Genomic DNA, 25,337 nt, shown 5'->3' on the forward strand with positions numbered 1-25,337 from the left:
AACCGTTTTGCTGAGTAACAAATATATTTTAGCATATGAAGATCATATCGAGTGCACGGCAGTCGATTTATTTCAAATATAAAATGAATATGAACAAATGAAGGGATAACAACGTGCAATCAGTTATATTTTGTTTTGTCATCGGAATTTTCAAGAGGCTGTTATTGTTACCCAAACGGTACATCCTGAGTTACATACCACCCCACCCTCCCTCTTGGCTCACATTTTTTGGTGGTTTTTTTCTGCAAGGTCGTGTCGCTATCTATAAACACGATTGAATTGTTTGATAGATAACATGCGATAATGTCTTCCTTTATTTTGCTCCCATATTCATCGTCGTTCATATGCGAAGTGTTGCATTATATTCATATTTAAGCAATAATATCGAGCTAAAAAATTAACAATGCCAAAACCTGAAAATTATAAAAAAATTATTGTAGTCCCCTAGTTCATGAAGCAAGTTCTAGATTTGCACTTTGTACAGGTTATTCATGGTCCTTGCATTGCAGCATGACCTATCAACGTTTAAAAGCATTACTGTGTTGCTTTTTCAGTTTAATTTTAGTTGAAAATGATATTAGGAAGAATAAGAGCAACACCAGAGGTCAATTTTGTTTATTAATAATGGACGAGGATAAATCTTTTGAAAAAATAATCCATCAGAGCAACAAAAACAAGACTTACAAATAGCATAATCAACCAATTGAATTAGTGCTGAAAGAGACAACCAAAAAACATGAGAACATGAGAAAAACGTCTGTGATATAAGTAATGGTAGTGTTAAAATCAATTTGAAAGTGATTGTTTTTCTTCTAAAGAACCCGTTTTGATAAGTGACAAAATTATTGTATTGGAAGGTGACTTTAATAAAATGTTTTTGTTTTTTTAATTGTCATTTGTTTTAGGTTGTATTTTTGTTTACACGTTGGGGGGAATTAATATTTTATTCTATTTATTTTTTTTGTGATTGAACTATCATTTACCTGTAAGAAGCAGTTAAGCTACCTTAAGATGTTCAATATTAAGAAAGAGGAGTGCTATTTGAATAGTTAAAGGTAACATAATGGTTTCTTACAGGTAAATGATTTTTCGTCAGGCAAAAAGATTTTTAGATCGTTTTAAAAAAGTATAGTCGTTATGTCACAACGTCAGCAAAATGGTATTAGTGTCATGCTCGGGTTTTCACTTTATCTTTATATAATATTTAATATAACTTGTTTCCAGTTTAATTCGAATTAAAACAAGTAATAATACAATCCAAGTATGAAAAAGGAAAAGTTTTAAGTTTAAATTCAAATATTGATGGAATGAGAAAAATAAAAGAAAAACATCGATATCATCGGTTTTTACCATATTTCTTTTATGTATCTACATGTTTCAAAGCGTCATTCGAGAAATATATAATATTATCGTTAATTACAAGTAATTAAAAAAATCGTAACTTGCATGTTCCGAATGGATATGCACAGTTTGATAATCTGTTTTCCCTCTTATCAATAGTTAATGTGTTGATACATATTGTGATATGATATATTTAATAGCTTATAATTTCATTCGTTGTATACTGCAAGTCAAGTCAGTTTCAGGAGCTAGGGAAACAAGAAGAAAATGCTCCAAATTCAACTAGGAAAAATAATTGGAGAGTAAGTAAGTATGACATACACTCCAGATTTTCACATTTTATGTCGCATAGTTTGATACATTAAACAATGACAAAACTTGATACACAATGACCTTAAACTATTTGCAGAATCTTACCGTTTATTGTTTTATCCTTTAACATTTGTTGCAATGTCGTAAGATGGCTTTGAGATGTTTCATCCAAGTAAACTGTATAAAAGCAAAAATTATATTAAAACAAATTTTGTTAGATAACTTTTTGTTTTGTTTTAAGCTGCTTTAAATCCTTCTAAATGCTTTTATATGCACTCTCCTAGTGCAAATAATGTGCTTTATACTTTCTATATTTGTTTGATTTAAACCAATAACTGAATTTTAGACATCAAATCGACTAAAACTTCCAGCAATAGGGATGATATCAAATCAGTTCATACTTGAACATTTTTAAAGATTACAGAATAAAAATACTTATTAAGCAAGGATCATCTTGCATAAATGATGTCATCTTTTGTTTTTGTTTTTGAAAAGTTAAATCATTATTATTACATATAATACATATAATATAAATCAGCAGTCCTTTTAGATAGATCGATCCCTTACCTCCGGAACATTTCATTAATTTGTAAAGTAGACCTATCCCAACTGATATCTATGAGTGACGTGTTCAGACACTTTAATTATACAAGGACAAATTAATATAACATGTGAAAGAATTGAGCAAAATCTAAGAAAGAGAGTAGATGTAAGCACTAAAATGTATTAATATCTTTCATTTTAAAACACTTTTTAGAATTACTTTAATTTTTCGTTTTTGTATTTTTTTGTTTTATGCTTTAACTGTCACATGTATATCCTATGCTTTCCTTATATACTTTTTATGTTTAATAGTTTGACGCCAACGAAATCAATTGAAATTATCAGTATATTTTTTATTTCTTTATTTGTCACGTCTGCAAATGACTGTGATACCTGTTGAACAGAGAGCCGGAAGATACAATCAAAGTTTTCAAAATTATCAATCTAAAATAATTACGATTGCCAGTACAAAACGAAAAACACAGAAAACATCCACAATGCAAACAACAGTCTACAACGTAGACAACTCAACCCTGAGCAACACGAACGCAACCATACCGCGGGTTATCTCATGTAGTTTGAAATGGTAAATTGATCGTGCTCCTCATGCAATTACATTTCCAGGGATCAATTTAATTCTTGAAATCACATTAATTTCGAGGAAAAAGGACGGGATTGTGGTTACGAAAATGGAAACATATCCATCGTTATAATAGTCAACCCGCTTATTCGTAAAATGTTCGCAAGTATTACTCTAACATCACTACTAGTAATTCCTGGTTTGGGTTAATCGCTTTCTTATGAGCAGCAAACCTCCATCAAGAAAATAAGGATAGGAAATACTTCCGGATTAAATGATCAAATACTAAAATTCAGGCGCGGCAGGAATTTTGGTATATAGAAATAGAAAGTTCACAAATTAGGAAATCATCTCTCTCTTTGTAAAGTATTGTTATTAATTTCCCTCATCATGATCATTGTCAATTGTTTTACATATGATGTAAATAAACTGTATTTGGTGTATCCTTTTTCAGTCTGATGGGATAGATGTGTTCAATATAATCCTCAATCTTTCAATCATTCTATGAGAGGATATCATCCATATACGGAAGACTGCTTCATGTGAAAAAAAGGAACAGGTCAATAAGAACAGGACAGTAAGTTCCCAATGGACCATATGAGTATAATACTAGTTTGGTTATCAATGGACCGGACCATATGAGAATTTGGACCATATAGGATTTTTTTTTAAATTACATTCTTAAAGTTTCAATAATACAAAAACTTTATCTAAAAAACAATGATGGTTACATGACAATGTATTATTTTTATAATTCAAATACTACGTAAAAAATAAAACATTTATGCCATAGTTCGTTTGTATGCAGGATTGGGGAAACATTTACTTCCACATGCTATCGTAGATTTTTTGCATTTGCAAGTCTTGGATGTGCACGATCCTTTTCATTTACACCTTTTGTTTGCGAGTGAAAAGCTAGCCTTTTTGTAGCTGCGTACAGTGATACCGAGGTCGTGGGCAATTCCGATATGTCTATGTTGTTTTAATTAAGAAGCTCTAGATCTCAAATATGATAGTGTCTTTTCAATGAACGGGCATACCATATGAAGAGTTTAGAAGTATTACAAGTAAACTGTAACAGATTATAAATTACCCCGACCATATGAGTATATACCCATATGGTCATACCATACGCGTATGGTCCAAATACTCATATGGTCCGGAAAATACCCACAAGGTGGTAGTTGTATACCAATGTTGTTGTCATTTATATTATACAACTACAATCTGTCGTGAGCTACAACATTTATATTGGAGTAACAAATCAACACAATCTGCTTATTTTACGATTGTATCGGACAAGGCAAGAATTAAGGTTTTAACAAAAAGTCATGATGAAGCCTGCAGGTAGGGGCTCCATCAAAGTATAAAGTTTGTTGGTTTGGTCACTCGTTCTTATTTTCCTATGCATTACATGTAATGGTCAGTAATACAGAAATAAAAACAGGTTGTGATATTTTCTACTTGCTAACATATCACTTATAACATAAAAAAACGACTGAAACTGAAATTTGCAACATGTCTCCAGGTGTTACTCTCAATGTTTACTGGTCAAATTATCCTAATTTAGCGGCCACCAACTTATACTATACATAGGTTGTTTTCAAATAATATAAATATATAAAAACATACAAGAAAGTACATATCAAATGCAATAGTTATCAAAGGTACTAGGATTATAATTTAGTACGCCAGACGCGCGTTTCGTCTACACAAGACTCATCAGTGACGCCCATATCAAAATATTTATAAAGTCAAACAAGTACAAAGTTGAAGAGCATTGAGGACCCAAAATTCCATAACGTTGAAGAACAAAATAGTTCCTACTCATAGCATAAGCTTTGACAATAAGTAAAATATTTGGATAATTTTGGTATCAGTGAAGTAGAACTAAAAATATCGTCATTGAAGGATATCTCTTACATGGCGTACATAAAATAGAATAATTACATCACAGATATGTTGAATGTATGCTGATTGTGTCTATGTGAATATTTTTACTTCTTAATTTTCTCTTTTTTTCTGTTACAGTTTTCACAATGAAATAAAACCAAAAATTCGTAGTCCGATTGCTTTCTATATTATATTCTGCAATTTCAAGCATTAATGGCTACTTTGTCTTAAGTTCAAATGAAGTAGCAGACATTTAATATCAAAACTATATATTATCTTGATTTGTGCTGAAAAATCCAACATACTTTAATTGCATATTAGAACGAACTGGTTCCTGTGAGTTTAAAAAAAGGCGTTTATGATATGAACAACAAGGTAAAATGTGCCCTCCTTTTTAAATATCATATATTGGTTTATTATGCAGTAATCCCAAGTTCTAAAGATTTCATTTGATACCGAAATTACCCAAATATTTTTTTTATTGACACAATAGCAGCTATGAGTAGGAACTATTTTGTTTAAAATATGTACTAATTTCTTGTTTGTTCTTTCTGATCTTATTTGTACTGCTGTTTACATTTCTCTTTATCTACAATTGTCTAGTAAAAACCGTTAAAAGGTAAAGATTAGTTCGCTATTGCATATTCTTTTTGATAGTCGAAGTATAATCTAAAAGTATTGATGATACTTAAGTTTCACCCAAAAAAATAATGAACAAGTGTTAAACTGTAATGAGTTAATAATCAAGTCATGTAATTGTCAGCTAATCCTTCTGTTTTCGATGCAATTATGTATTGTATTTGTATATATCAGTCTCAGTACTGTTATATAGGTTTAAGCCATTTAAGACTTTTAATTAAAGGGAATAAGGCTTTTATATTAATAGACCTCCTCACAAAAAGCGCTGTAAAAAAGATCCCATTCATTTTAACGTATTCATGCTTTCAGTGAAATTAAATACATTTAATACTATCAATATGCTGTCGTACTGATTTAAAAAAGGACAAAAACACTGCAATGTATTACCTTTCACATCTGCACAAGATTCGCTATCAATTCCGTACTTGTTTATGCTGCTTTTTCCATCATCTGAAAGACTTGATCGTGAAATGGTTTCTTTATATAAATATCCTGATGTTTCCATCTTACTGTTGTTGATTTTATTAGTCACCTTGTTGTCTTCTTCTAACAAACTAACAGGACTTGTTTTTTCTGTCTGACATTGACATATTGTTTCTAAATGAAGGAAGAATGTTATCAACATCTGAAAGACTGGATTGTGAAATATTTCTTTATAAAATTTATCCATCTTACCGTTGTTGGTATTATTATTCAACATGTGGAATCATTATCATTTGTTGGATACCAATTTTTGTGGGTTTCGTTGGTATAAGTAAATTTCGAATGCAATTGTTTAACGAATTACAAATTGTCTATAGGCTTGATTCCACAGATTGGCAAAACTATGAAATCAGATATCCACGAAAGTGTAAGTTTTCCACAATCTACGAAAAATTGATACCAACAAAAAAAATGTTTTCATAGTATTCAAAAATAGTCGAAAACAACTATAGGTCACCATATGGCCTTCGACAATGAGCAAAGCCCATACCGCATAGTCAGGTATAAAACACTACTAAGAACTCTTGGTTAAATTGCTTTATTGTAAGCAGTTACTAGTACCATCTAGAAAATCAACTGGACAATATATAACTAATAAGCATGTGCTATACGTTTTTATTCTGTAGTAAGAATGTCGAAATTAACAATTGTATTATATATGTGTGCCTTTTTCTGTCCTGAATGTTCTTGCATTTATTTCAATTGTATTCCTGTCATTTAATGGTGTGATTTTAGTTTAATATTTAACATTGCCATAAAAGTGTGAAGTTTGGCTAGCATTGCCACAGACCAGGTTTAACCAGCCATGTTGTTCTTAAAATGTCCTGTACCAAGTAAGAAAAATGGCAGTTGTTATCTTGTAGTTCGTTTCTCTGTGTGTTGCATTGTCGTTTTTTTTATTCACCTCAGGGTTTCTGTTTTTTTATTGTATTCCTCTTATAGTTGATGTGTTTCCCTCGGTTTTAGTTTGTATCCAAGGTTTGCTTTTGACTTAATCGATTTATGACTTTTGAACAGCGGTATACTACTGTTGCCTTTATTAATAATTCACTTATCCAAAATGCAAGAATATTACAGCAGAATAAACATATATCATGATTTCCTTAATAGAGGGTTGCTGCCCACAAGTAAGCTATTAAACCAAAAGGTGAAGTTGAAATCATCCCTTTGTTAATTTGACGATCGCCATCACTAGTTGGTAGGCCGTAATAAAATAACCATTTCACAGATGATATCGGATATGTTTATTACGTCGTAACTACAATCCCATTCCCACTTCATGAATGAGACCTACCGAATTAGACTATTTACCGGATTTGTAATAACATGAGCAACACGGCGGGTGCCATATGTTGAGCATTTAGGGTCTGATAACCCTTCCGGATCACCTGAGATCACCCTAAGTTTTGGGTGGGGTTTGTGTTGCTCAGTCTTTAGCTTTCAATGTTATTTCTGGGGTATTATTATTTGTCTGTTTGTCTTTTTCATTTTTAGCCATGGCGTTTTCAGTTTATTTTCGATATTTGAGTTTGCTTGTTTCACTGGTATCTATGCCCCTGTTTTACACATTACTTGTATGCGTTGAAAAAAATAGTAGATAAATGAATAGCTAAAAGAAAAGGTTTGTGAAGAGTTAATATTGACCCAAACATTTTATAAATTTTATGTTTAGTATTTTAACATATTTTGGATAAAATATTGCCCATAATTATAGTTGATATACCTTAAATTCAGAAATAATTGCGAGGTTTTTAGTATTGCAATAAATACGACAGAGTTGTGAACGCAATAATTTAAACTCGCATTTTGAAATATTTTATATGAATTAAACAGGATTTGTCTCAAAATCGTAAAAATTAAAATCCCATTGAAGTCTAAAATGACAAAATCGCAATAATAAATGCACGCAATAATTTCTGAATTTACAGTATACAAAAGCGATTTTAGTATTTAGTAAATAGAAAAGCATGACGACAGTATGCATTATATTGATGAAACTTTGAAATTGACTAAAAAATGTTAAACATGAGAACTCGAAATGCTGGTGAACTGTTATTAACAACGCAGTACTCGGTTCTTCGTTATTGGCATAATTTCAATCCTCCGTTAAAACATTTAGAAATTAAAAAAACAACGAAGGATTCACTTCCCTCATGTTAAGTTTGTCCTAAATGAATGTTTGCTAATTTAAGGCTTTTTTTGTCAAATAGCTCTTTACGAGTGCAGGTTTATGTATCATTGGCTTATACATGTTTTGGTTTTAGCGTTAATAGTGAAAGTCAACCTATAAAATTGATTCGGACGCTCAAAAATATTAATATTATGATCAGGGTCAAACATCATGTTATCTTACAATTGAATATAAAATAAGTGTCGAAATATGGTTATTGGAGAATAAGCCAAAATGTTCTAACCTTTCCAATGGTATTTTGGTATAAAAAAGACAAGTATCATACCTGTAAAAGAAAACAATATGTTATATTACCATTTAGAAAAAAATATTTAATACATAATTACTCATCTTATGGATTTGTGATTGAAAAAATATGTTAAACTCTCATGAAAATACAAAATTACTAACGTATCCATAAACAATATTGCTATCATGAAGTCATTAAGGGTTATAAACAAACTTATGAACTTAAAATTTGGAATGGAAATGACTGCATTGTATGTATGATGTTATAGTCTTGACATCGAACGGCAAAATATATGTAAAAACAAATGATTTTGTAAGATCTGTATCACACTCATAAACATTGCATATTTTATTTAAGTCGGTGTCAAGTATTTGAAAACATAAAATAGATAAAAGTGGACAGTTATCCTTTTTCTGTTGACCAATTGTCATATTTGTTAATATTTACACATTTCAAATCCTATCTATTGTATTAAGGAATTACAATAATACATAGTTCCATTTGTTTACCTCAGGAAAAGTCTTCCTAGGCCGTGTTCACACCAAAAGCCAGGTACAATAAACATGTTTACAATTAGTTTAATGTAATGTACACTGGTTTTACATTAAATTTGTTCACAAATATACACCTTGTTTAATTACCAGTACATAAGGTTTGTTCACACTTGTAAACTATATGTCATTTAAATGTTTATTACGTAGAACCAAACGCAAAGTTTTTGGACAATCTTCCTAGCAGTTAGGGACGACCTTCTGGCTTCAAAAAGGAGAGAGGGTGTTCCTTGAAATAAAAATAATAAAACATACATCATACAGATGGTAAAAGAAAATATTCTGAAACCAGAGTTTCCCAAAAATTATAGGGCCTTTATCGGGACTCCGGGATCGGGTGTTTTTAAGCTCGGGATTTCGGGATTGGTCCTTTCGGGACCTGGGAATTCTTTTTTCAAATTTCGGATGTCGGTATTTAAATTTCTTTAAGTTCGGGACCTCGGGATTTCATGTTTTAAGCCCGGATTTAAGGATTAGGACGTCTCATTATAGTGCTATATATTAAAAAATATGTGATTGCCAGCATCAGAAAAGACTAAAAAAAATTGACTCAGAAAAAACACATAACCCCCACCTACCCCCACCCCCTCTTTGAAGTTAAGTGGTTGCTCCTTTCTGAAAGCCATTTTGATAATTGCAGTAGTTTGAAGATACTGAAGACGCATTACGCATTAGAAAACGAAGGCTTCAGCAGAGCGCTTACAGACGAAGAAAAGGATTGAGATGTTAAGGATAACTATATTTCTATCTTTTCTGTTTGTTTCAAATGGTAGTTCTTCTCCAAAGAATATTTGGCAAAGGGAGGGGGTAATGTTTTTATTCATTTCTAATTGTATTTTAATGGATCTGATATACTAGACAAACAATACAGTTCACCTCACACTTTTTTTAGTAAAAATTAATGCATTTATGAGTGAATCGTTTTTTTAGTAAAGACTAGTGGCAAATATCTCTGTGTACGTCCAGTCGATTCGAGAAGACCTTTTTAAAGGAATTATGTGTTCTGATGATGTTTTGAGTCTTGATAACGGGTTAATAAAGCTACGATAAGACAAATATTTCTGTAAAGAACTTTATGAGTATTTGTTATAAATGTAAGTTTGTATCCAAAAATTCGTTTCTGCCTTAAATATACATGGTAAAATTAATGTTCTACATGTCTAGTTTTGTGTACACGTAAAACTACACAAGGCCTTCACTGACTATCGACTGCATGTAGACAAAACATGATTTAAACTACATGTAAACATTGAGTTTCATCAATGAGACTAATTCTGTTAAGTTTACGCGTGAGTTAACCTTACACAACACCGAGTTTAGGTCAATGTGAACACGGCCTAAGTCAAATATAAAAGTAATTGTCCGACAAAAAAAGACAGCTATCAGAGAATACAAACAACCAATCGCTTTCCAAACAATCAGAAAAAACGGATCAGAAAAATGACAGATAATAATCGTAACTGCAAACATATTACATTGTTATTTCTCAATTGTCACCATCTTGCATACAGTTAACTTAGTGTGAAGGTATTGTATATTTTAGCTCTAAAAAAAATTCTTGAAATGTGTGATAAGATATAATAAAGAAATTTGATATTCGCTATTCAATGATTCACTTAACCCACTTTATCGCAATACAACTAAATTGATCAGAATAATATCTTTTGTAGTAATAGATAGAAGCATGATTTTGTTATGTGCATGAATTGTTGATTTGTAATGCTGTATCAGGCGAGTTTGCTGTATTATATGAATAGCTCTGTTGCATGCTGAAGCATAAATTTTCAAATGCCTTACATAAGCCAATGAAAAAATATAGGATACATATGAAATGCAGGCATTGTCACACACAGTGTTTTGTTTTAATTCTAGCAACCTAATTTAGTTTATAAAATATTTGGTCGTAATGACAAGAAACTTTCTTAAAAACTAATAAAAAAATCCGTACCCAATTTTCATATTAAAGGTCGGCTTCGTCCACCAATAAAAATAGGCCGCCACGAAATACGGTGCTAAAAAGTTGTGTTAAAATACCAAAAAATGAAATCAAATCATGTTTTATGTCAGAACGGAAAATTTTTCTTAATATTGTTAAAAATACAGGAAAGGTAAAGTGAAGTTTTAAAATATTTCAGAAGTAATACATTGTAAAATTACTTTTGTGCGATTATCTGTTTCTGTTCTCCTTTTTTAATAAATGTACTCGTCGAAAACATTTCCTCATTAATTTACTCAATATATATAATAAAAACAATACTGATTGTGTCTTATTTTAACTTTGTTGAAGTCTCCTAATATATTATAATATCATTAAACATGTTGTCTGAAAAAGGTTAGATTGTTCTTTCTTAACAAATTAATGTACAGTAATTCAATTGATCATCAAACTAGAACTTGGACGAGTTCATTTTATTTTTATTAAAACAAACTAAAGTTAGAAAAGTATTATAAGCTGTTTCAATTTTACAAAATTCACATAATCAAAATTGAAAAGGAGCGAAAGATACCAGAGGTACAGTCAAACTCATAGATCGAAAATAGTCTTAGTTTGCTGCTACAATTTAAATTTGATCCATAGGCAAGCAGTAAGGAAATGTTCTCAAACTATGAGGGATTATTGATAAAAGAATATAAAAACATGTGTTTTATATAGTATCCCATTAAATTTGTTATTGATTGTTATCTGTTTTTTTAACAGAATTGACATATTGTGTCCATGCAATGGAATTTACACGGTTATTTTGAAACCAACAACATTATGGGATACTTACCAATACAAACAACAAAGACAAATATCCCTCCGATTTTTTTCCATGTAACTGCGAAAATAATAGTTTTAAATCATTAGGCTATGTATTATAGATACAATGAATAAGCGTTGATTCTTGATAAAGAAACCATGAGCCCGAAGTCTCTAATAAACTAGTGTGTTGATGTCTAATACAAATTAAAGCCTTATTTAGAAGGTATTGTTAGTGAGTAGTTTAAATTATCATGATATTATGATCAACGATGCATTTATAAAGCTAAGTTCAGAATTTGTAGAAGTAAGAGAGATACAAATATTACATAACACGTCTGCTTTTGAATAAGATGCCTATCTGAATATCATCCGTAACTTAAAAAATAAGACAGATTCGAACTTATTTCTAAGTACATATAATAAGTATGCTACCAATAATTCTTATTATAGACACATAACGGTTTACTCGCATATGGATTTGCGAATGAACATTTGTAAAGATAAGTAGGAAAACAGATGAAAGCATACTATATCTACAAAACACATATTGAAAAATTGCATGTTATCATTTTCTTTTCAATTGTGTGAGTTCGCCAATAATAATCCAAAAATAAACTAAAAAACTCCTTAATGTTGCTTAAATCTCCACAGTAACATACAAAATAAGAAAAACGGTAAAAATAAAGAATAGGACACAAAAGAGAATACGGGGATTCGAACCTAAACACTGTGTGCCCGTTGTTGCAATGTTTATCATATGTGCATTTATATATATATAAACTAGACATTTACATTGCAACCCATTGGAGGCCGGTAAGTCAATGTGTTGATGTCAGTCACGCATAACAGATTTCAACTAGGGATTCGATTCCAAACGAAGACATATAAAAATTACAAAAATCAAAAGCAAGTTTTTTAATTTATTCCATTAGTGAACAGAATTCAGTAAATTTTCCAATTTAAACTTGCACACCATGGAAACACATATGGAAACAATTGAATATTATTCGGTGAGTCCATTTAATCGACAGATTAATGCAGCGTTTATTCTATAAAAAGAATCCATGTCACGACAATGGTTAAAACGTAACATAACGTTATGAGCAACATGTATATTGCCGAACTGTAATTAAAGTAACATACTATGGTTTCATTTCATAGAACCAAATTTCATTGATTAAGAACTTTTATTTTCGTGGATATCTGAATTCTTTGTTTTGCTAAAGTCTGAATACTAGCCTATTGTAATGTGTACTTCGTTCAACATTTAAATTCATGGAAATACACAAAAATGGTGTTCTACGAATAAAAATGAATCCACGGTTACATTCAAAATGAATCGAAATCAATCTATTAATTCCCTATGAAAGAGGGCTTCTATTGTGATTGTGAACTGTTTGTTATGAGGGTCTGGATGGGGGGGGGTCTGTTATTCTGTAAACATTTATTTTTCACCCCTTTTTTCTCTAATCTTTAAAAAACTAACCCCTTTTTTCTCTAATCTTCAAAACATTAACCCCTTTTTTCTCTAATTTTCATTTGTTTTGCCCGTTATTCTCTAATCTTCATTTTTTAAGGGCATTATTCTTTAATCATTTAACCCCATCAAAACCCTCTGTTATGTATTTCTCGCACAAAACTGTACGGAGTCTAATGCAATAAGTTGATACAACAAAAAAATCGTTTATATGATTATCCTTTTCACCTTAATGAAGCTATATTGTGACATTACCATTAGCTAATTGTAAGGTCATTGATGCCTTTCAAAATTCAAAACGTTCTTCATGTCCTCTGTTAGTGACAACAAAGATATGGGATTTCTTCATTTCTTCGATAATATACACACACTCAAACTTGTAGCTTGAAAATCTTATGTGTATCAAATTTTATTACGTTTTGAAGAATACAAAAATTTGTCTGTGAATTGGATATCGCTTGATATCAACTTTCGTTATTCCATTTAAATAGTAACGATAACCACGACTAAAGCACGTTTATCATTATTTCAAAATTAAATAACTCGAATTTAATAAAAATATGATGTGAACTAACAAAAATAAATGCCGACAATTCAAAATGTAGAGTCCCTTGTCAAATGTCACGTTTAAAAAAATCAACTAACTCAACAAAGAAACCCCAAATTGGATATCAGCACTCAATATATTAAGCAAATAAGCAAAAATGAAAGACAATATTACAAAGACAGACTATAGCACAATAACACAATGGCGGGATGTATAAAAACCGAGCCACGCCAAAAGGATATGAATAAAAAAAAGGGACGAAAGATACCAGAGGGACAATCAAACCAAAAAATTGAAAATAAACTGACAACGCCATGGCTAAACATGACAAAGACAAACAGACAAACAATAGTACACATGACACAACATAGAAAAATAAAGAATAAGCAACACGAACCCCACCAAAAACAAGGGGTGATCTCAGGTGATCCGGAAGAGTAAGGAGATCCTGCTCCACATGTGTCACCCTTCGTGTTGCTCATGTTATAAAAAATAAGGTAAATAGTCTAATTCGCTATGTCAAATTCATGAAAGGGAATGGGATTATTGTTACGACTTAAGGAACATATCCGATATCATCTGTGAAACGATTATTCCATAAGGAAATACAAGCACGGGAATATCGTATTAATTGGGAGATATATACCCCGTATGCAGGTGCTGCTGGAATGTTGCTACTTAGAAATGGAAAGTTCACAATTGGAAAGCTGAAATCATTTCTTTTGTCGTAAAGTTTTGTGTTCAACCGACACTCATTGTCAATTGCAAGATGTAAGTCAAGATATGAGGCCGATTCCCATTGGAATTCCGACAGTCTGTTGAAAACACGTACTCCGAACGTAAAATATATGTTGTCAATCAAGAAATCAAGCATCTTGATAATGTCAATTTCAGAGAATGTTTTTTTTTAATCAGAGTGATCTTTTACAAAGTAGGATTTATCCCTCCCTAAGACAAGATGCTTTTATCTACGTTGGCCTTTCTTTTTTTATGAAACAAATCAATACAAATTCTTTCAATTTGTCTTTTAGTTTGGAATGTAGAATACTTGTGTAAAGTGTAGAAAAGTCATAAAAAACTTAAGGTTTAACATGAGATATATACTTGGATTTGAGATATTGTCTTGTCTTGGTATATACTGTATGCGAGTCTGGTTATGATCTTTATTGACACTGGAATATATGAAAACAAATATTAATGAGTACAAGCGCACTGTTTGCTTTTTGTGTAATAATCAAAATACAAAAACGAAATTGAATGGAATGAATAGAACATAAATCTACCCGAAAAGACCAACAAAACAGATAAGAGATTATAAAATCTACTGCAATACGTATTCAGAAAAACAAAACCAAAATAAATTTGCTGTAACGTTGCATACGGAAATCACTGTACATTTGAGAAGTTAACCCATCATTTTATCATTTAATTTCACATTAAGTTATATTGATGATGCTCTTTCCATTAAAAATTCAAACATTTCTGATTTGGCCCCATTAATATATATCCTCTAAAACAAGAAATTTGCTCTATTTCATTTCAATACTTATACCTCGAATTTAACATAAGTGGTCATCTCAGTTCCAATATATATCAAACGAGATGATTTTAATTTTAAGATTATCCATTTCCCCCACCTTAGTAGCAATATAACAACTGCATATGGAAAAAACATCTCCCAACTCATTCGGTATTCAAGCGCTTAAAGCTGCTACTCAGACTTGGCTAAAATGTCATCAGAGTCTAAGCAGACAGTTGATGAACAAAAAATATGTCAAAGAATGTCTTGTCTTTTTTCTTAAAATATATCATCGGAAGATACCAAGACCTTGTTGATAAATATTCCGTATCAACTTCACAAATAATACACGATGGTCTTGAAGCATAGATTATATGTACTGTCTTTGTTTATCATCTTAATAATGTGTTAATAGTATTCTTTTATTTGTCTTTGTAATTTATTACTTTTACTGTTTAACCTATTTTTGGCAGTATCAATTTGACATGGCTCGGTACTTGTACATTCCGTAATTGTGCTGTTGTTCTATATGGTAAACTTTTATATTCTTGTCTTTTGTTTTTTTTAATGTGCTTTATCAATATGCCTTTTGTTTGTCGTTGTTGGCATATTTGCTTGCTTTGTAGTGATTACGATTGTAACACAATCTTGACAGCTGTACCCCTATTTTTTTTTACATTTTTACCTATTATGTCTGTTTGATTTGTTCACACAACGTTGTCAGTATAATGGAATTTTATGCGGCTGATTTACAAGTGATAAATTTAACTACCTATAAAACCAGGTTTAATCCACTGTTTTCTACATCAGAAAACGCCTGTACAAAGTTAGGAATATGACAATTGTTATCCATTCGTTTGATGTGTTTGAGCTTTTGATTTTACCATAACTTTACGTTTAGAATTGTCCTCGGAATTCTGTATTTCAGATATTTTACTTTTTTTCTATTTATATCAAGCAATTTCAGTTACTAGTAGTCCAAAGTGCTTTTTGCATTTATGCCTTTTTATAATTTTAATTTCAAGGTATTTTACCTCCCGTTCATAACTGGTCTGCATTGGTTCTTCGGTGTGTTTATTCTTGATTCACTGCATTCGTAATCTGAAACAAGAATCTTACAAATTATCAAAAATTAGTACACCTTAAGATGTGTTTAACATAATTATTTGTCATATTTACGGTTGCATGAAGAAACATGTTTGTAAATTACTTTGTGACTCTATCGTCTTTTGGAAAAAATAAGTGTAATGTATTCATTATTTTGTAACTCTTGTGTCTTTCGTGTTGTTTGTACGTTGCTGTTTGGACGTTATTTTGTATCTATTTTGTCTTCTTGAAATGCAGTGTTTGTTGTACTTTATTTAATAACTCTATCGTTTATTGCAAAAGTAAAGTGTTGTTTCTACGTTATTGGATGACTCTACCGACAATTGGAAAAAAGAAGTATATTTTGTACGTTATTTTGCAACTCTGTCATTTAATGGAACGTTATTTAATAACTCTATTTTTTGTAAAAGAGAAGTGTTGTTTGTATTTTATTGTGTGACTCTATCGTCTATTTGAAAAGAGAAGCATTGTGTATGTTATTTTGTATCTCGACTGTTTATTTGAAAGATAGATAGCTAAAAAAATAACATACATAAAATTAAATGTGTTTCAAAGCCTGTAATTCCGTGGTTGCCGCTTGTTTATATGTTCCATATTTGTTTTTCGTTCATATTTTGTACATACATTAGGCCGTTAGTTTTCACGTTTGAAATGTTTTACATTATCATTTCGGGGCCTTTTATAGCTGACTATGCGGTATGGGCTTTGCTCATTGTTGAAGGTCGTACGGTGACCTATAGTTGTTAATTTCTGTGTCATTTTGGTCTCTTGTGGAGAGTTGTCCAATTGACAATCATAACACATCTTTTTTTTAAATTTGTGAGATCTCAACCCTCCCCCTATTCCTCTAGCCAATGTAAATAAGCAAACACACAGCAATACTTACATTAAATCCAATTCTTAAAGAAGTCCTATGTCAGAATAGGTAACAGAAAAAAATAAGCAAAATGACAATGATACATAATAGAACAACGGACCTCTAGCAGTTACTGACATGCCAGATCCAGACCTTAATTAGATGGATTGAAAGAGTATGTCTTCATCATATGAAAATCAAGCACAATCCCTCCTGCAGGGGTTTAGTATCAAATCATCATACAATATACGAGAAGAACATCACCCAACGATTGGTTTTAGAATAAATGTGTTTATTACCGATGGAGAGACCCTATGAGTGACTCAATATTAATTACAAAATATGCCATCTTTAATGACCTGACAACAGTATCGTAACTATATCCCTTTTGAATAAGTATATTAAAAGGTTTGGTTAGCTTTTGAAGTGAATGACGACATTCGTTTGCTTTGTATAGAATGTTACCAAAAGAGATCAGATGTGAAATACCTGAACGTATGAGATGTCTGAATGTTGATTTATATTTACGAATGATGTCCGTGTACCAATGATAAAATTAAGTAAATGTTTTGAAGAGTTGTGATATCAAAAACCCTGGTGTAATAATATTTCAGTCATACAGAGATTTCTTTCGTTAAATAGATTAAAATACGTTGTAGGGAAGTGGTTTTTTTTATGTATACTTTTTATTTGGGGTCGGATGTTCTTAGTTGTTTTGATCTGTTAATAATGTCTGCTTGTCTTGCTATTCCCGGGTTTTCTATCTGATGTAAATGCCGACTTGGATTTACCTGGTGCTAGATTGACAGAAGAATCAGGGCACGTCTTTAGATAACATGAACAATCTTCTTCTGACGGAACACAGAAGCATGGATGTCGAGGTTTTACAAGGAAATCGTAACCGCTTGTGTAGTCACAGACACAGGTATTATCCATGTTTCGACTTCCTTCATCATAGACAATTTGACCTTCCTCATTACATCTAGACTTGAGAAAGATACAGTTGGTACTAGCATTGCTGTAGAATGTTATCGGCCATGGCTGGTAGCGATTTGACGAACAAACGTCAGCATCTAATCCTCCACGAAGAACATGTTTCCTACCTGTATTGAAATATATTATAAATAAAGAGAATTGAATATGTCTTGGGAGATAGAAAATATCATGATAATGAAAATTCAAGGTTTACGTTGATGCTAATTGTGTTACAGATGACTTATATATGCGACTCCAAATAAAAAGACTATGTTACAATTAATAAATTCGCACTATTACCCATCTAAATAGAACAAACTTTTACATGTAGTCGTTTTTAAAACACACAAAATGCTTAAGGGCACAATGATTATTTTTGCTCTGTATTTCATTTTTTGGAAGCGATTGTCGTTAAAATTTTGATTTTTAAATTTTTCTATTACATTAGCATGCTGACTCACCCTTTAAAAGTATGTATCCCGACATCAAAACGAAAGTAGACTCATATAAAAATAATGTAAAAGTGACATCTCAGACACTTCACAATAAAACATTAGGTAAAATAGAATTTAACAAGATTGTAACAGGTGAAATATAAATATCAAATCCGGCTTGGGAAAAACTTGGAATTTAACTTAGGGTTTACATTTCTAAACATTTGAGTTTGGAAAATCTTAAAAGGGTGAGAAATTTCAATTTTCCAAAGTCGAATCTCTTTTTGTGCCAATATTCATGGAAAGTACTAGTATTTGATGAATTTCCAAAATATTTTTTTTTTAAAATAACAAATCAATTTGAATCTTCAAAAATAAATGTTTTTTTTTTGCCGAAGAATTGTGTTCAATTTTCCGAGATTTTTAAAATAAAGATTGTCCGTCACTTTACGAACAAAGTGGAGTAAAGTAAAATATGAAATGAATTTACCTGGCTGAAGAAAATCGAATACTGTGCAGTTTTCAGAATATCCATTGATAAGATCATTCTTGAGGCAGAAATACTTTGAAGGGTCTGGACAATGACTTCTTGCACGGATTGACCACTGTGCAGGTTTAGGGCATTTCAATGGGAAAGCCACACAAACATGAATCTACAAATTGGATTCAAAAATATACTCTGCAAATAATAAGTTAAGTATTTTAATATTTGCGATTGGATTTCCTATTCGCCATGATTAATACTAAATCTTTCTTAATTTTGAATAGTTTTCTTCCTACACAGCAGCGGAAGACTTTTATTTTTTTTATATCTGAAATGTAAATAAGACTTCAAAGGAACATATTAAAAGTACTACAAACGTTGTTTCTTATTAACATATTACCTTTATCTTGTACACCAAATTATAAACGGGGCAGGTAAAATATAAAAATATAAGAAATAAAAAATACTCTCTCTTACCAGGATCAGAAATCTAAAGAACATGACTGTGTTAAATCATCGGTTCTTCCTTAACAAACAGCATCTGCAAAATTAAAAAAAAATCACATAGGCGAACCTTTCCGGACTGTATCTGAAAGTTAGTTTGACAGAGAGATATGTCGCGCATGTATGTCATGCATTTAAATATAGTAATGGTATAAAAAGAAGAGGAAAAGCTCAAAACAGCATAACTATCAGGTATCAGGGTATCGGTGTGAAATGAAATGTGTCTGTCTATTTATTACGTATATGTTATAACACATTTTAAGAAATAACTCCGTATATATTACACAAGTTGTTCGAATACTTTCTATTTACTAAATTCGAAATCTTTATATGGAATGGAATCGAATATTATATTTCGTTTTTCAAATAACAGTGTCTATAAACAGCATATAAATCAAGAACAACAAGTGAAAGTGCGAGCTACAACTGATCACTGATAATACTCCGCCAAATATTTCGCTAAACAGGAAGTTGCTGAGTTATGAATCTGAAAAAGCATCAAACTGTATTATAGCTGACTTATATAAACCCTGAAACCAAATTTCAGACATCCCTGAGAAAAATGATACCATTGTATTTAACTAGGCCATCATGTGTAAAATGATACAAGTGTTCCTTCCTACCATTTGTTATTCGTGAATGGAACAGCCTTCAACAAGATGTTAGATGAAATCCCTCAAAATTATATAAATTGAGACACTAAAATACTCCCTACATATTATAATACTGGTTGTAGAAAAGGCCATTGGCAAATACTTCACGCCAGACTCCGGTTGAACTGCAGTGGCTTGAATGAACACCATTTCCAGAAAAATATTAATCTTTCCAGCCTCTGTATATGTGGGCAATTTGAGAGCAACAAACAACACTACCTGCTAGAATGTCATTATTATAGACTCATCAGAACATAAACATTTCCACACTACCAAGATATAATATACAAACATTATTATCAGGTTATCCTCATCAGTAATGAGGCAAACGAAAATATGTTAAAGGTTGTACAAAGATTTATTTTAGAAACAGGTAGATTTGGTTCATAATAATTTATTTCTATGTCGATTTAGATGTTGAAAGTCGAACTTTAATCACATGGCATGGGTAAAATCTCTTTCTTCTTACTGTGCTATAATCTGGATAATACATAGCAACGCTGTGCATTAACTACACCTTAACACATGACATGGGTAAATTTTCTTTGTTCTTACTGTGCTATAATCTGAATAATGCACAGCTAAAGTGTGCATTAACTACCTCAGGGTGCAATCAACAGTTTTTTACGTGACGTCATTCTGTAACAGGGCATGTAATAGTGGACCCATCATGCAGAAGTCAGATATTCATAGTTATATAGATATCTATACATCAATGGAAAGATAATTCTATGAACTTTCTGAATAAATAAAAAAAAATCCAACATCTCTTGTTTAAACATGCAAATTGGTACAAGTTATCAGCTGGAAATTAGGCATTTTCCCCCTAAAAAACCTTAAAAACAGACCACCTTTGGACACACGGATCAGTAACCTGTGCATATATTTGAGATTTCTTATAATATGCATTTCGAAGAGCTTATCCGGCTGATATAAGAAAATGTAGTTTCAGCCTACGTTCGCCTGCTCCGAAAGGAGCTATCTTACCTGACAAATCAAAGTGCTTTTTGCAACAGGTGAAAATCAGCTGTTTATGGAGTTGCCTCCCATATAGTAGGAAGTCACAAAAACATTTTTTTTTTTTAAATCTTGACAAAAGTGGCATTTTAATTGAACTTCAATATATGTTTTTCACATTGAACATAAAAAACAATCAACTTTTTCATTTAGTGGTATATAAATAGCAGGGAATTCCATCAGTATGTAAATCTCACTGGGGAAATACCCCTAGTTTTTAGTACGAAACTGTTTATAGCACCCTCAGATATACTGCACAGTTCAAATCTATTTTTACCATTAGGGGCGTTTCCTGGATTCTGAAAGGGGTGTGACATGTATTCTATAGAACTAAAAATTATCAACGATTGTAGCGAGACTAAAACGTTTCGTTCTCCAATTCAAGGATGAACAGCCTATTCGACACCTCCCCTCCCCCCCCCCCCCAAAAAAACGAATCCGCCATCTGACTTGAAGTTACAAAAAAGTTGATAAATTAAACACTTTGTACAAACATCGTAGTTTCAAAATGAGAAAAAAATGATGGATTGATTGTTGATGTTTTAACGTCACTTTTAAGCGCCACATTTCGGCTATTTCGTGGCACCCAGTTTTTATTGGTAGAGGGAGCCGGAGTGCCCGGAGAAAACCACACACATTTGATAGGAAAACTGACAGTCCTAATCAATAATATTGGAGTCGAAAACCCCAGCACGGGCAGAGTTTGCCCTCAAACCCTCAGTGTTGACTGTCTAGTGATTACTGTAAAAGAACTACTTAGACTTCTTGGCAAACGAGGGCCCTGATGAAAAAAAAAATTTCTCCTTCCTTTTTTATTATCTTAACTGGGACATGAAATATTTAATTTTATTTTGTGTACACAGTGTAAATCTTAAATACGTGTTTCAAAGTCAACAGATAATAACGATTTTTTGTAGTTTCTGCCAAAAAAGAAATCATGTACTTAAGAATTAATATTCAAATAAATGAAATCTGATTTGAATAAGTTTTAGACTCAATGAATTTCATTACGATTTTTGGCATATTTATTCCTATAAAGGGACTATTTGGGTTTCGAATTTAAATTTGGGGTCGGGGAAGGGGGTTAAAGATGGGGATAGCGAATCGTTGTTTCTGTTTATTTAACATTTTAAATGTATGTACTAAAATCTTCCTCGTTTCATCTTTCTCTAAGCATATCATTAAGGAAAGAAACGCAATTAATCTTTACTCCATAACACCGATTTGAAAGTACAATATGTCAAAGTATTAATCGTCACTGATTGCAAGAAAGAAAAAAAAATACGAAAAATTTTTAACAGAAACGATAGAAAAAATTTACAATTAAATCGCAAATAATGTAAAAATTGAGGGAGAAGCCTAAATATAAAAAAGAATAAATAATTTAAAACTTACCAAACTCTTACCACATAAAGGTTCATTTCGCCCTTTCTTTACTCTACAAGAAACTATATTTAGGAGCCGTGGATTGCGGAACATCGTTTGCATATTGCTAAAACGTTCACGTAAATTGATGGCGTCATGTGTTAAAACAGTTATTGGCCAATCAAATCGGTATATTGGACTTAATCTGCACGCTCGTGTGACCCTTTAACCCGAACTCCTACGTCGTTCGGGTTAATCAGGGTCACACAAGCTGTGCAGATTAAATCCGATATACCGACTTGCTTGGTCAATAACTATAACTCAGATATACTATACTGCACAGTTCAAATATATGTTTACCTTTAGGGGCGGTAACTAGATGTTGAAAGGGGCGTTATTCTATCAAATTAAAAAAAAATATCACCGAGTGTAGCGAGACTAAAAACAATATTGACGATTTTAAGCTAAAACACGATAATTTGTCCAATCCCAGGGTGAACGACATGTTGGAACCCACCCCCGAATCCGCCATCTGCCTTGAAATTACGACAAAGTAGAACATTTTACAAACATCGTAGTTTCAAATAGGAAAAAAAGAAAGCTTTCTCATTCCTTTTTTTTTTCATCTTAGCTTGAACAAAAAATGGTTTTATTTATATTTTGGTTACAACATAAATCTTAAATCAGTGTTTTACACAGAAAGATAGTTAAAACAATTTTTGGTAATTTCTGCCAAAAAAGAAATGTATCTAAAAATATCCGAATAAAAGAAATCTGATTTGGATTAGTTTTAGACTCAATGGAATTTATAACGACTTTTTGAATATCTATTCCCCACATTTTTGGATCGAATTTAAAGTGGGTCATATTTAAGTTTGTTTTAAACAGGGAGATTAGCTGAAGATCAATCAGACTTCATTTAGATGCCCGTGTCTTAAAAATTAACACAGTTGATGCAAACAAAATTTGGGGGAGTAAAAGATTGGAAAGAGAAACGTATTTTCTGTTTATTCAACATTTAAAATTTAGGTAATATAACATCTTCCTCGGTTTATCTCTCTCTATCAGACTTGGGGTCAATTACATTGGAATGTAATTAATTAAATTACACATTACATTGCAAAAAAGATCAATTACACCAATTACACCAATTACACATTACACAGTTTTTGAAATGTAATTAATTAAATTACAATTACTTTACAAAAGTAATTAATTAAATTACACATTACATTTCATCATAATATTTTTTACAAGTATTATACATGTATATATAATGCATGTGTAAAATATTCATGTAAGCATAGTTTAAGCATTGCATTTGATAATCTATAGTAATTTTAATGTTTTGTCATTTAGTCTGCATCTCTCTGGTCTGAACACTTTGACAGCAATTCTAAATAGTCTTTCGACAGGAGCTATCGTGGCTGATATTGCTTGATAAGATAATGGAAATATAATACTTCCATGATCAGAAGATTTGTTGATAGGAGAGATAATTTGTTCCCATTAACTTGTCAATTCATTTAAAAGGGGTATTTTGACATCTCAGAAATGAATTAATTTAAATTAAACATAATATAAATAAAGAAATTAAAAAATATTTTTTTACTTTAACATGTTTAAAGATATTAAAAAGAATGCTTGTTACAATATTAAAATTATTTGTTAGTTCAAACAATGTATATGTTCCAGACCATATGAGTATTTGGACTATACGCGTATGGTCATGACCATATGCGTATACTTATATGGTCGGACCATATGAGTATAAAACTCGTTTGGTTATTAACGGGCCGGACCATATGAGTATTTGGACCATATATGTATTTTTTTTTTAAATTACATTATAAAAGTTTCAATAATACAAAAACTTTATCTAACAAACCAATCACATGACAATGTATTATTTTATAATTCGAATATTACGTAAAAATTAAATATTGATGCCATAGTTAGTTTTCATCGCTAATTACATTCTTGTTTTAAAGTTTTAAAGTTGTGCGGACAAGATTAAAAAAGTTGTGCGAACAAGTAAAAAAAAGTTGTTTGCACAAGTTTCAAAAAGTTATGCGCACAAGTTTACAAAAGTTGTGCGCACAAGATTTAAAGTTGTGCGCACAAGTTTAAAAGTTGTGCGCACAAAATTATAAAAGTTGTGCGCACAGGTTAAAAAAAATGTGCGCACAAGTTTTAAAAAGTTGTGCGCTCAAGATTTAAAGTTGTGCGCACAAGATTTAAAGTTGTGCGCACAAGTTTAAAAGTTGTGCGGAAAAGATTTAAAGTCGAGAGCACAAATATTTTTAATTTCATCATTGGCACTTAAGGGACTCCGTACAGTCTCACTGTGTCTAAACCACACCGGCAAAAATTGTGTGTTCGGACTCCATGGTATCTAACATCCGGCACAATGACGGAACATCAATAGACAAAAGAAAGATAGGTTTCTCCTTATTTTCTTTATTTTTTTGTGATATCGAAGAATACATATACATATACAACTATTTTCTATTGTGAAATGCAATATTTTCTACAACCGTTCTATATTAGCGGAGAAATAAGTAAAAATGCACGTCAAAATGACGAATTCAGTTAACCTTGCCTCGAACTTGTTTAATTTCTCGTTAAATTGTTCACATTGTACGGAAAGAAATGTACGGGAAGATAGATACTGACACGGAGATTGCAAAACTTATCATTAGGAACATCTCAATACTTGTACGTCTGAGTATGGAACGAAAGAAATGGGTCATGTCAAATTAGAAGAGGGTTGTAAAGGGGGGTGCTTGCACAAAAAAACGTGAAATAAGACATAATTTCACGTTGAACGTGAAATAATTTCTGAAATGAACGTTGCACGAAAAATAAATACTTTTATTTGAACCTTTTGTGAC

General features: G+C 31.5%; 2 protein-coding genes across 2 annotated transcripts in view; one reads left to right on the forward strand and one right to left on the reverse strand.

Moving 5' to 3' along the window:
• The window catches only part of LOC139503280 (uncharacterized), a 29,817-nt gene extending 10,364 nt beyond the window's left edge, over nt 1-19,453 (reverse strand). The window contains exons 1-9 of the mRNA XM_071293042.1: nt 19,382-19,453; nt 18,911-19,073; nt 17,803-18,114; nt 16,083-16,149; nt 14,634-14,701; nt 11,534-11,581; nt 8,206-8,247; nt 5,696-5,905; nt 1,759-1,830 (exon numbers count right to left, since the gene is read on the reverse strand). Of these exons, the coding sequence (XP_071149143.1) occupies nt 1,759-1,830; nt 5,696-5,905; nt 8,206-8,247; nt 11,534-11,581; nt 14,634-14,701; nt 16,083-16,149; nt 17,803-18,114; nt 18,911-19,073; nt 19,382-19,405 (1,006 nt within the window). The 5' untranslated portion in view covers nt 19,406-19,453. The remainder of the gene's footprint in view (nt 1-1,758; nt 1,831-5,695; nt 5,906-8,205; nt 8,248-11,533; nt 11,582-14,633; nt 14,702-16,082; nt 16,150-17,802; nt 18,115-18,910; nt 19,074-19,381) is intronic.
• The window catches only part of LOC139502487 (dnaJ homolog subfamily C member 10-like), a 380,520-nt gene that overhangs the window by 270,767 nt on the left and 84,416 nt on the right, over nt 1-25,337 (forward strand). The window lies entirely within an intron of this gene.

The sequence above is a fragment of the Mytilus edulis genome, chromosome 14, assembly GCF_963676685.1.
Source record: "Mytilus edulis chromosome 14, xbMytEdul2.2, whole genome shotgun sequence".
NCBI lineage: Eukaryota > Metazoa > Mollusca > Bivalvia > Mytilida > Mytilidae > Mytilus > Mytilus edulis.